This window comes from Crocodylus siamensis, unplaced genomic scaffold (assembly GCF_052110815.1).
Source record: "Crocodylus siamensis isolate JL-2025a unplaced genomic scaffold, ASM5211081v1 HiC_scaffold_114, whole genome shotgun sequence".
NCBI lineage: Eukaryota > Metazoa > Chordata > Crocodylia > Crocodylidae > Crocodylus > Crocodylus siamensis.
The window spans coordinates 33,339-46,373 of NW_028324524.1; the positions used below are offsets into that span (position 1 = coordinate 33,339).

The 13,035-nt window shown below is 52.0% G+C and overlaps 1 gene segment (V, D, J or C); it reads left to right on the forward strand.

The window, feature by feature from the left end:
- Positions 1 to 235: 235 nt before the first annotated feature.
- Positions 236 to 7,527, forward strand: LOC149851871 (immunoglobulin kappa variable 1-39-like). The segment is given in 4 exon segments: positions 236 to 369; positions 1,058 to 1,300; positions 1,751 to 4,887; positions 5,145 to 7,527. Coding segments are annotated over 2 exon segments (408 nt in total).
- The last annotated feature ends 5,508 nt before the right edge of the window (positions 7,528 to 13,035 follow it).

The window sequence follows — 13,035 nt, forward strand, 5'->3', positions numbered from 1 at the left end:
AGTCACACCTCAGCCTGTTTCTTTAGGTAACCTGAGCTGGCTGCATTCCTGAGGGAGGGGGGAACCTGCTCCCTCTGCCTACCTGACTGGTATCAGCCCCCTGGGGGAGGGGCTTCTACCTGGTGGGCTGGAACCTGCCCGGTAACTGGTGATGTATTTCAAATTGGTTGGCCGACAGCCAACCGGAGCTGGCCTCCACTGGCCCAGGTGAATGAGGTCACAGGGGCTACGTAAGTTAGGACGGGCCAGGAGGCGGGGGACACGGAGAAGCCTTACCATCTGAAATTGGCTCTCTCTCACCCCAAAACTCACGAGCTGGACACCGCCTGCCCCCAGAGGGGAAACTTCACCGGCCTCTGGACGATGCTTGTGAGTCAGCTACTCGAGATCTGATTAGATATCTCGCTGGCAGTAACTCAGACGCGTGATCAAAAGGCTACCTCAGCCACCCTGTTTGCTCTTTAGGATTTCTAGGATATTGCTCAATCTTGTACCCTATGTTCACCCTACCCTGGTTATCAATAAAGTCCTCTTTTGTGACCGGTGCGGGAGACTTACTGAGGGGTGGCTCTAAATTATGCCTAAGAGACGCCGTAGGTCTGCGGACTAAGGCAGACTATACGTTTTGCCCCCGGACTTGGAGAAGTGCCCCAAGTGCCTGTACCGGGTCGAGTACCCATAGGACATTAGGCCTGTGTTTCCCCACTCTCGGGGTGGTGGCTGCTACGTTACCCCCAGGCTAGCGAGTGTGCTCCGGGAAGGGGGTCGGCCAGACATAAGCCGCCCCTGGGGAGGCATTCGGAGCCTGGAAGGTGGGCGGGCGCAGGGAGGTGGGCGGCTCAAGCCAGGAGCGCCCCCTACTGGCCCGCCACAGTGGCAGCTGTATACACTGGTACCAAGAGAAACACGGGCAACCTCCTAAGCTCCTTATCTATGGCACAAACTCCCATCCCTTGGGGATCCCAGACCAGTTCAACAGCAGTAAATCAGACAGCGACTACACTCTCCCAATCAGCCGGGTGCACTCCCCACACTTCACTTTCTTTTCTTTAACCAGCTGCTCCCTGGGCACAGAGCAGCTGGGAGTCTCTCAGCCTTCGTGGAAGACGAGGAAAAAAGAATGGCTCCCTGCAGACCATACACCGTCGTCACTCCCAGAACTGGAGTCCTTTAACCTGCTGACGCACAAGCAGTGACCGGGATGGATCTCATAGAAGCAGCAGCAGAAGACCAAGATGTTGTATGGCATGACCTATCCGTGACGTCAGGGCTAAGAGGAGGATGCCTCAGGCACATCCAGGTAAGGGCTCTATATTCACTGGGGCAGAACATGGGCTATATTCACCCCAGATGATCACATTCAGATTGGGCAGCATTCAAGCAGACAGTGGTGGAGGTTATTGCTGGCTGCAAGGTGCTGTTGCACACTGATACGGGCCAGTACAAAAGCTTTACCCTGCTAGTGCAGTTTCCATTCCTCTGCTACGCCAGCAGCCCACTGCACAGGCATGTTTCCTGTGAGACCTGTGTCCCCTCCGGGGCAGTGGAAAAAATGCCACACTCCTCTCACACCCCTTAGATCCCGCCAGTTCGGCACCTGCCACCAGTCAACAGCCACAGGACCTGCTACTCCTGTGTTACTGTGACTCCTGCCACTGCTCTAGCATTTCTTAAGTGGAAAATTCTCAAACTAATCTCATGCAGAAAAGTTACTGAGTTCATTTCACTTTTTCCTACTGTCATTGAACAGCTTTCCTGCAGCTTGCAAATATCTATGTCGCATATCATAGAAGATGTGGCCCAGTCTGGAATAGCAACTCCCAAAGCACCTGGGTCCCTGGCAGGCTTGTACTTGGACAGATGGCCTGTGCTGAGGCCAGGGTCACCATTTTTCATTGCTTTTGTTACCCATGCTGGCTATATCAGCACTGACACTGGGGCACCTGGCCAGATATCAACAGCTTCATCATACTGGGGCCCACACTGTCTTATAGAGACACTGCAAAACTTACAGAGAGAAAGAAGGCGAGAAAATGAAAGAATTAAGAAAAGAAACACTGTAAGCCTTTCAGGGCAGCACCTATCTTGCTAAAGGAAGAGATCAAACATCTTTGAAAGTCAAATAAAAATGACCGAAATCAGGGGTGTGCACAAGCAGATACAAAAATACGGAGGTGCTGATTTACCATTGTGGCGGGAGGTTTCATTGTGGTAAGTTCAACAAAGTTACACTGGCCCCAGACTGGTTTGATGGTGTTGGCTGTGTCAAGCTTTAACTTGTGAGTCACCATACAACTTTAATGGACAGGCAATACTAGTCACTATGTTCATGTCTACAGCTATCCCTGCTATTAGCAGGACTTGTACTCACACGTCCTTGGTATTGCTCCTGCCTGGTGCCCCTCACACTGAGCTAGCTCCTTCTAGACCAGGGGTTGGCAAAATATGGCCCGCAAGCCGGATCCGGCCTGCCAGGCCATTCTATCCAGCCCTCAGGGACCCTAAAACATTGAGAAAATTAATATTTATCTGTCCCTGGTTCCTGTCAAAGATGACAAGAGACAGGGGCAGTAGGACCCAGGGGAAGCCCCAGCAGGCTCCTGCAACAGCTTGGGACCATGGAGCTGTTGCCAGGGTGGGAAGTTCAGGTAAGAAGTGGGGGAGGGGACAGGGAGGCAGGGGAGGTCCGCGGGGATCACCCCAGTCCTCGGCCAGACCAGCTCCCGCTGAGCCTCACTGTGCGGCCATGCAGCCAGGAGCTGGCAGGCGGGCGAGAAAGTGATGGCGGGGGTGGGGGGAAGTGGAAGCGAGCAGGAGCACAGGGCCTATGCCAGTGTCCCAGGGCCAGCACTGGCAGGGCCCAGGGAAGTGCGATAGGAGCACAGGGCATGGGCTGGCAGGGGCCTCTGGAACTGGGCTGGCTGCACCAGCAAGGAGAGGGGAGAAATGGCCCAGCTTCAGAGAGCCCCGGCTGGCCGGGACCCCGTGCTCCTGCCACCCTGCTCTGGGCCCCACTGGCACTGGCCCCGGGACACCAGCACAGGCCCTGCACTCCTGCCCAGCTGCCGCTGGCTCCCATGCGCCCATTCACTCCTAGTGCCCCCGCCCTAGCCCCATGGTACAGGTATGGAGTAGCATGCAGCCCCGACCCCATGCTCACCTGCGGGGAATGCGGTGGTGCTCAGTGTGGGAGAAAAGTGGCCTCCCCCCGTCATGGTCGGGGCTTCCTGCTGCAGCTGCTAGCAGCCCGAGCGGGGCTCTCCTGCCTCTCCACCGCATCGCTGCCGCACTGTGGAGCAGTAGTGGCAACAGGGAGAAGGCACAGGCCGCCCCGTGTGGACTCCAAGCAGCTGCAGCACAGGGCACTGGCCACAGGGAAAGGGAGCGGCTGCTTTTCCCCCATGCTGAACACCAGATTCTTCCCCAGAAGCTGCTGCTCAGTGCGGAGGAAAGCAGCACCCCCACTCACTGCCCCTGGACAGTGTTTGCTGCAGCCACCCACCCAGAGTCCACACCGCACTAGGCTGCTGTGCACCTGCTTCACCACCACCTCTGCCAGCCCATGCCTCACGCTCCTACCGCCCCGCTCTGGGCACTGGCACGGGCACGGGGACGTTGGTGCAGGCCCCGCACTCCTGCTCACTGCCACTCCCGCTTTCCCCACGTTCCTGCCCGGCCACGCTGCACTACGTGGCTCCCATACCCACATCCATACCCACATGCACACATCCCCACAACCCCCCATATCCAATCACTTCTGCATATACACCGCACACACCCACAAATCAGGACAATTTTTTTTTAATTAAATTTAAGAATGTTTTTATGAGTGTTTGATTTTAGTATGTAATTTGTTTTGTTTTTTCCCTAAAATGGCAAACCTGCTTTCCCAAAGGAGTATTTCCAGGGGCATGGGGTGGGACTTCCAGTCACAAGATGGCACCCAGGGGGCAGGGCTCCTGTCAAGGATGGGGCTACCCATGCACCCCTGGACAGCTTGCCAAACCTTGGGAAATGGCCCTCTGCCCAAAATAATTGCCCACCCCGTTCTAGACCATCTCCTTCTCTGCCCCAGAGGAATCCTAAACTGATGGCATAATCCTAGGATGCAAAATACAGCATTAATAGAGAAAAGAGAGGTCCTTTGGCATCAGGATGGGACATAATCAGAGAATGCCATCGTAGGCATAGAAGCAGTCTTACAGAAGAGCTGGGGCAGATGTTACGAGCGTGTGGCGGGGGTGGGGGAGACTGAAGGCACAAAGATGAATGCACCAGCATCTGACAAGGAGGTGGAAAAACCTGAGGACACAGACAGAGCTGAGATGATGGAGTGGCACTGTGAAACAAGGGTGGTGAGGGACTGCTGCCGAGGTTTGAAGGCGCTGGCCAGAAACTCATCTCTACTGGGCCAGCACCGTGGAGACAAGGATGGCTCCCAGGGCAGCAGAGCGGGGATGTCCAGCAGGTGTAAACCAGCGTGTGGCTGACGTTGGCACTGGAGCGCAGGAGAGGGAGGTCTGTGGAACGCGACGGGGGGACAGCGCTGTGCAGCTACAGCTGCGCGACAGAAGAACCAGGTGCACGGCGCTGCTGCCGCCACGTCTGTGTGCTCGCCTCACTGCCAGTGAATAGGTTTTTACTCATAGCTCCAAGCTGTCTCGAGCCCCTGCCCTGAGTCTCTGCCCTGAGCCCCAGACAAGCCACATTGACATACACGCTGCTGCTTTGCATACAGCTGTCCTGGTGACTGCGCCCTGCTCTGGGGAGCAGCTATAAAGGGGCCGGTTTAACGCTTGGTGTCTCTCAGCTCCGTCAGTCGGTGCAGAAGCAGCAAGATGCTGTGGCAGACTCAGCTCCTCGGGCTCCTCGTGCTCTGGGCGCAGGGTAAGAACTGGCACAGGAGGGATATTAATACCAAATTTTAATTTGATAACAACAATTTGGTGGCGGCTCCTGCGTTTTAGAGATGGGTGGATTTACTTCTTCAAGGCAAAACCATTCCTCATACCATTGACTCTCTAAGAGCAAAACTACAAGTACTTTTTCTAAAATAAAAAATGTAGAGGAATGTTTCTTGCCTGATATTATTTCTGTTGAATTTCCTAATGTTCTTTTCATGTTGCCTTTCTTCACCCATGCAGGCTCCAGCGGGGACATTGTCGTGACCCAGACTCCAGAGTCCCTGGCTGTGTCTCCCGGGGGGACAGTCACCATCAAGTGCAAAACCAGCTCCAGCGTTAGCAGCTACATGAACTTGTACCAGCAGAAACCAGGGCAGGCTCCTAAGCTCCTTGTCTACAGCACAAACAGCCGCCCCTCGGGGGTCCCCGACCGGTTCAGCGGCAGTGGGTCTGGCACCGACTTCACGTTCACCATCAGCCGGGTGGAAGCTGGGGATGCTGCAGATTATTACTGTCAGCAGGGTTACAGCGGGCCTCACAGTGCTACAGACCAGCACAAAAACCTCCCTGGGCTTCTGCAGTTTCAGTTCCTCTGTTAGTCCAGCTGCCTTCTGCCCTCACACCAACTATTTAACTCTACATCTTGTGTCCCTTCAAGAGACACCCTCCAGGAAGAAATCTCACGCTTCTCACTTATTCTCCCCTCCGCAATCCTGTTATTTCTGCTCATTTCTTCACCTGCCACCACACAATAGCCCCAAGACTGAAGCGTATGTTACTTTTTGTTCTGTTCTCTCTGTTAGAGGGGAAACTTCTCAGGAGAGCTGGAAATTTCATCTTTCTGGATTTTCTCTTTCCAACCACTGTTCTGCAAGGGTTGATCGGCAGATTGTATGTATACAGCAGAATGAAAGTGAGATCAGAGCAGAGGTCAACGCATCCAGGTAGCTTTTATCTCCCAAGCATGGGGCTCCAAAGCTGGCAGCACAGTTTGTAACATGAGCTGCTAACACAATATATGCCTACGGTCTCCAGTGAGGCAGGTAGCCAGCACTGAAGCCCATGCTGCTAAGTTTTCACCATTACAGTTCCTTGCTGGCTAAATTCCTGGGACCACAGATGTGCGAGCGCAAGCTAAAATCACACACCGTTAGATAGTTGTATGCACTTAAATCTAGATTCAAGTTAAAAGTTACAAGAAGACAAGGAATCAGATGAATACTTGAATCCTTCGAGGCACCATTCATCCTGTAATCGTAAACAGGAGGACAGAAGGATTTTTTAAAGACACACAAAAATGTTCCCCCCCCACCCCAAAATTGATTCTCAGTAGTTTGTTTCAGGTTTTCCAAAAAGCAAAAGTTGTAAGCACAGACATTTATAAACAAAAGAAAGCACCCATGTCAACACACACAGATACCCCGTGATTTTGATGAAACCCTACATCTGAGTGAGGAAATAGATGACAATTTCCAATAGCTCTACGCGGGGCAGCTGTCTCTGGTCCCCGGTGTCTGAAAAGTGATTGAGCCAGCCAGGGTTCAAAGCAGAAGTGGGAAATAATCTATAGAAACAACCTAACTGCCAGAGATGAGCAGGTTTGGGGCTTGCCGCCAGCTTCTAAAAATTACATCCCTGGAGTTGCCAAAGTCTTTCAGTGACAGTGCTGGTCTCCTTTGCCTGGTGCCCTGAGCTAGCGGGAACCCCTGTGTGACCGGGGGTGGAAATGCTGCCAGACAACCAGAGCAGCGCCTCTTGAGAAGCCGTGCCAGGGGTCCTGCCACGACCTCTGCCAATTCCCTCAGCGCTCGGGGGTGGAGATGGTCAGGACCTGCAGATCTGAACACCTCCAGTCCCTCCAGAAGTTCCCGGACTAGGTCCTCCCTGAGCCTGGGCCTGGCTGCGCCTCCCCTGGGTCCATCCGGGATCCCAGTGCGGGGTGCCCCCGTCCCTGCTCAGAAAAATGGAAGCAAAGAATCTGTTAAAGAGATTAGTTTTGTCATCTGCTGCTACCACCAGATTACCAAGCATGTCCTGCAGAGGCCCCACACTATTTGGTACCTTCTTTTTACCTGCTACCTATTTAAAAAAGGACTTCTTGTTATCTTTGGTCCAGGTCACTAGCCCCCGTTCCATCTCTGCCTTGGCCTTCCTAACAGCCCCTCTACAATCTTGAGCCAAGGACGTATAATCCTCCTCGGTGACCGCCCCTCCCTTCCATTGGGTGTGCACCTCCTTTTTGTCTTTGAGACATTCGCAGACACTTTTGGTGAGCCATGGGGGCTTTGAGCACGCTTGCCCCTTTGATCCACATGGGGATTGTCACCTTTTGGGCTTGGAGGACCGTCTCCTTAAGGAGCGACCACTCTTTCTGGACACCCGACTCCCCTCCCCTCCGGGACCTCAGTGCCTCCCCGACTATTCTCCTTACCTCATTGAAGTCCGCTCTCCTGAAGTCCAGGGCTGCTGCCTTGCTGCCGGCCTTTGCCACCTTGCGCTGGATGGTGAATCCCAGCAGGCGATGATCGCTGTCGCCCAGGGGGTCGAGCACCCGCAGGCCCCTCACCAGGTCGTCACCCATCGTCAGCACCAAGTCTAACAAGGCACGTTTCCCCTGGTGGGACTGGGCACTCTCCTGGGTTCTGGTGGAGGTCCTGTAACTATTCAGGCAACTATTCAATGAAGCTGAACCCCACAGGGAGGTTTTTGTACTGGTTTACATCACTGTATGAGAGGAACTGTATTACAGTATTGACAGTAATAATCTCAGCATCACTTGCTTCAACCTAGAAATTGTGAGGGTGTAGCCACTCTCCGACCTAGTGCTACCAAATCAGTCTGGGATCCCGGAGGGACTGGCATTTCTACTGTAGAGAAGGACTTTAGGAGATTGTCCTGGCTTCTGTTGGTACCAGGCACTGCTACTACCGCTGCATGAATCACCTTTGCATTCGATGGTGCGTGCCTCCAGGTGGCACAAGCAGGGATCCTGGAGTCTGAAGCAGCACAAGATCCCCACTGAAACCTGCATGAGAAATAAGATAAAACAAAAGGAAAAAGAAGAGCTATTAATATCTCCAATATTATCTGTCCACTACTTGCTTTTCATGTGCCTATTACAGTGTTGCGGTGTCTAGGTGTCAATGTCATCCTATTTTTCATACTAGCACCAAGTCCTTGTTTGAAAAACCCCTCTCCTCCTGTTTGCAAGATCATCTTGGTTCTTGCAGGCTGGCAGGCACAAGCATGCGCAGCGTAGAAAGAAGCCGTTTACCTATGGCCTGAACAGGAGGGAAACGGCATGTGGGGGGTGCGGGGGGACATATGCAAAGCAGATGCTGTGGGTAGCAGAGTGTTTCTTCCGCTCTGATGCAGAACGCAGGAAGGGGCGAGCGCTCTGGCGGCTAGCAGTGAGCAGGCATTGGCCAGCTGAGACCAGGCATTGGCTCTTCCTCTCCTTTAGCTCAATTCCCAGGTCCAGGGAGTGTGAGTTTCCAGGCATTTGGCTCCAATATCATGGGGAGCTGTTGTGGGAACTGGGCCTCTAAAGCCGAACACCTTTGCTCTGGTGGGACCTCCAGAATCCATGCATTGCTCTGAGTCGGCCGTGGATGCTTCTGGGTGAAGGATTTCATCCACAGTATCTGCTCTCGTCCGATGAGGAGTGTGCTATCTCCAGAAAAGGGGCAGGTGTCAGACTCAGCACTAATGGTTCAGCATTGGGAAAAATAACCCTGAAAATCAGCATGTGCATGAATCCAGCCTTTTTTCTCTGCAGAACTTGCATATAATAACCCTCTGTACTTCTCTGAGTTGTGGATATGGCTTAAGCTTTCTGGAAGTTTACTTTTAGGAGCTTGCTGACTTTTCACTAAATATCAGTAGAGAAATGGGGTAAGGAAAGTGTGAGTTGGAGATTATTCAAGTAAGAAAATGCTCCTACAAAGCTCCTACAAACCAACGTGTGGCTATCACCAGAAGCTGGTTTGGGGAGAGATGGGCAAAGGAGAAAAGCTTATTTTAAATGCAACATGGTAGGTGGCTGGGTTATGGGAGAAACACGCAGTTGTCAAGAAGTGAAATGCCACATGTACCAAATTGGGGAAAGAGAGCATGTGTATTAGTGGCCTCTGTCGGATGGAAGGAGAAGTGCTCAGTGCTACATATGGCATCTCTCACCTCTTGCTACAAGTCAATGGGTACATGAAGCAGCCTGGTGTTGTGTAAAGCCAGCCGGCAGTCCCTAGCTGGCCGTGGACTTGCTACAACAGAATTTACCATCTCTGGGTTCTCTAAGGAGAAGTCGTCCCTGGTCCATAGGGAGCCAGGCCGTAAGTGCAAAGACGTTATGAGCGGGGTGGGATGTTTCTTTGAGGAAAAGCAGCAGGAGAGGACTGGGCCTGTGGGTTGCCCTCACTGCTTCTCAAACCCGAATGGCAACATCATCGTGCTCAGAGCGGTTTCGAAGGCTCCCCGCGGTGACTGCGCTGACCGGGCCCTGTACAACGCTGGGCTCGGCAGACCGGGTGCACGTCCGCTCCATTTGAGGCGCAGCGACACACGGGCATCTCACGGTCTCTCATTCTTTCCTCATCTATAACGACGTCTTTTTTAACGTGCGGTAACTTTTGTAGCACAGAGTAGGAAAGAGTGGCAGAAAGGCCACCCTGGCATCCGCATCTTTCTTTCTGTACTGTCTGAGGTCGCCCATGGTCATTGATCAAAACCAAGTCCTATAAGTACAGTGGGGTAGGCATTTTACCTTCAAGCCGATGTAACAGAAGCAGAAAAATAAACGTGGTCGTGCTGGTTGAGGATCTGAAGCAGTGTGGACACCTAAGCTGTCAGGGCCCCTCAGTACCAGGCACAGAGACTGGCGTCATTATTGCCACTCCTGCATGAGTATTGCTCTGGGCTGTGAACCTTTTCCGCTGTGTCCACCCCTGGGGCTAGGCCGACCACAGGGAATGTCTGAGGGACCAAAGCCTTTTTTCTCTTTCTTTGCTGCTCCCATTTGGATCTGTAGGAGCTTTGAAAAGATTTGAAAGGGAGATGTTAGGAGTAGGACCTGCTCCCAGGAAGCCATAGCATTGCCCGGGGCCCCATGGTACTTCTAATTATCCTTCCCAGCTACAGACTTCAGTAGCCCAGCCTGTTGGAGACTGATCTCAGCGGGGGCAGATGACAGAACAAGGAACAACGCTCTCAAGTTGCAGCAAGGGAAGTTTAGGTTAGCCATCGGGAAAAACTTTCTCCACAGGAGGGTAACAGAGCGCTGGAGCAGATTACCCAGAGGGGTTGTGGAATCCGCATCGTGAAGGTTTTTAGGACACGGCTAGATCAGATCTTGACTGGCATGATTTAGTTGGGGCAGGTCCTGCTTTGAGCAGGGGCTTGGACAAGATGTGACCTCCTGCGGTCCCTGCCAACCCTAAGTCTCTACAATTCAGTGAAATATAGCGCCAGCTTCCACAAATTTTTCTTACAGACTTCACCTCTAATTCCTATAATTTGTCCACCAGTTACAATAAATCAAATCCTCCTCCACATTTCATTAGTCTCTGCCTTTCCTGTGATCAAGACAAGGGAGGCTGATTCCCAGTCCATTGATACTGTGTCATTTTCTGATGATGGTGTTCGGCTGTGAATCAAATTCATAATCTCCTAACTCTCCGCAGCTAAGAACGCATCAAGCTCCCAATACTTCCTGCCGCATGAAAGCTGTTATTCTGTCTCATCACATGGATTGCAATGTGTTATAATGGTTAGTCTGGGGAATGCCGCCATGTTCCCAGGCCTTCTTAATCCTAAACGATGACACCGTCCTGGCTTGGGAGCATTTATGATTTGGGAGTATTAACTATCCATTCCCTGTGCAAAAGCACACCTGTCATCTGCTGAGACTGGGCTTTCTGCTGAAATCCTGCCCCTCTCGGCACCAAAGGCAGTCCCACAACAAATCATGGGCTCTGCCGCATGATCAAGTCAGACAGGGGTTAGGCACGGTGCCTTCCTGCATCAAGCACCGCGCCCGGGGGAGCCCACTCTTACACGCTTTGCATGTTTCCACCCACAGGCCATTTCCCTCCTATTCGGGGCTCAGATAAATGCCCCCTGTCCGTACTGCACACGCTTGTGCCTGTCAGTCTGCAAGGACCAAGATGATCTGTCTATCTGCTAGTTAGGGAAGCGGTCCCCAGTGTCAGTCCATGGACAATTTGCATGCAGCAAACAGGGAAAAGCGAACAGCAACACTGACTTCACTGGACTTGACTTAGGCTATTAAGTCGGAACCCGTTAGTGACATCACCATGATCAATGCCTGCCAAGCTTGTTATGTCATATTTTGGCTTACAGCTCCTTTAGAAATTCATGCAGGCGTCTCCCTCAGACACCCATAAGCTTGCAGTGTATCTCAGCTCCTGCACCACCAACATGTAAGGTACAGGCACACTGACCCAGTGCTTGGTGGCCATGGCGCTGCTGGAGAGGAAGGGCCTTGCACCAGTACTACAACCAGGTAAGCTATCACCCAGACAAGGGAGAAGAGATTGATGCTGTATATCTTGACTTTAAAAAAGCCTTTGACCTGGTATCCCATGATCACCTCTTGGAAAACTGGCCAACTGTGGCCTTGACCTCACCACGATCCGCTGGCTGGGGAATTGGCTCCTTGGTAGGATGCAGAGGGTGGTGGTTGATGGAAGTCAATTGTCGTGGTGCCCTGTGACCAGTAGGGTCCCACAAGGCCCTGTCCTTGGGCCAGTATTGTTTAACATCTTCATCAATGATGTGGGCACTGGTGCCAGAAGCGGACTGGCCAAGTTCGCCAATGAGTCCAAACTCTGGGGCAAAGCATCCACACCAGAGGACAGGAGGGCGATCCAGCCTGAGCTGGACAGCTCAGCAAATGGGCGAATGAAAACCTGACGGTGTTTAACACTGAAAAATGCAAGGTTGTCCACCTTGGGAGGAAAAGCTGGCAGCATGTTATAGGTTCAGCAGTGCTACGCTGGTTAGCACTACAGACGAAAGGGACTTGGGGGTAATGATTGACCACAAGATGAACATGAGCCTTCAGTGTGATGCTGCAGCTAGTAAAGCGACCAAAATGCTGGCGTGCATCCATAGATGCTTCCCAAGCAAATCCCAGGACGTCATTCTCCCCTTGTACTCGGCCTCGGTGAGGCTGCAGCTGGAGTACTGCATCCAGTTTTGGGCTCCACAATTCAAAAAGGATGTGGAGAAGCTTGAGAGAGTCCAGAGGAGAGCCACGCGCATGATCAGAGGTCAGGAAAACAGACCTTAGGCGGGGTGATGTTAATGTCAAACCTGAAGATGCTGTGTCGCAGTTTGCTTATTGGGTAAACCCAAGCTTGGGCAGTAACTTATTATAATAACTTCTAACACCTTTCAACCCCACAGGATAACAGCTATAAAGCAATATTATGAATGGCTACATAACTAAAAATGAGCATAATTAAAATATAAAAGAACACAGACGTCATAGTAACCCTGGGGAAGGAGGGAACAGAAGGGTCATTGCTGTCCCGTACCCCACGGATCTCTCTCACTCCCTGTGAGAGCGAGGACCAGATCCTGACCCAGGGGCTTGCACCGGTATCCTTCGGGCAGCCCAGTTCAGAGGCGCCTGACTTCGCTGATTCAACTTGCCGTGCATCTTCTAACCGAACGACTATAGATAAGTTGCTAACCAAGTGGGAACTCTTGGTTAATTTCTTTATCTGTTTTATTGTCACTGTCAATTTTAGTCTGTATTGTTATGTGGTCTGCTAATTAGCTTAACCTTTTTATTAACTATTATATATGCAAACTATATCTTTTGTTCTCCTAAGTAAAATTCATTTCTTTTTGTAAGTGAAACTTGTCATTTCTTTCCTTTCCAACATCACCCCCTCGATCCCGAACCCAAAAGCCCAGTGGCTAATGAAGTTGCAGTGCTCACTCAGTCTGCACCTAAGCTGATGTACTCACAGTGCCCAGCTGGCCTGTGACATGGTGGCTACCTGTTAGCTTATCAGGGTGCTCCCCAGGATCTGGGGGAACATCTGTTCACCTGAGCGCCCCAAGGGATGACAAGTTTGAATGGTGACAGATTCCTGGAATGACC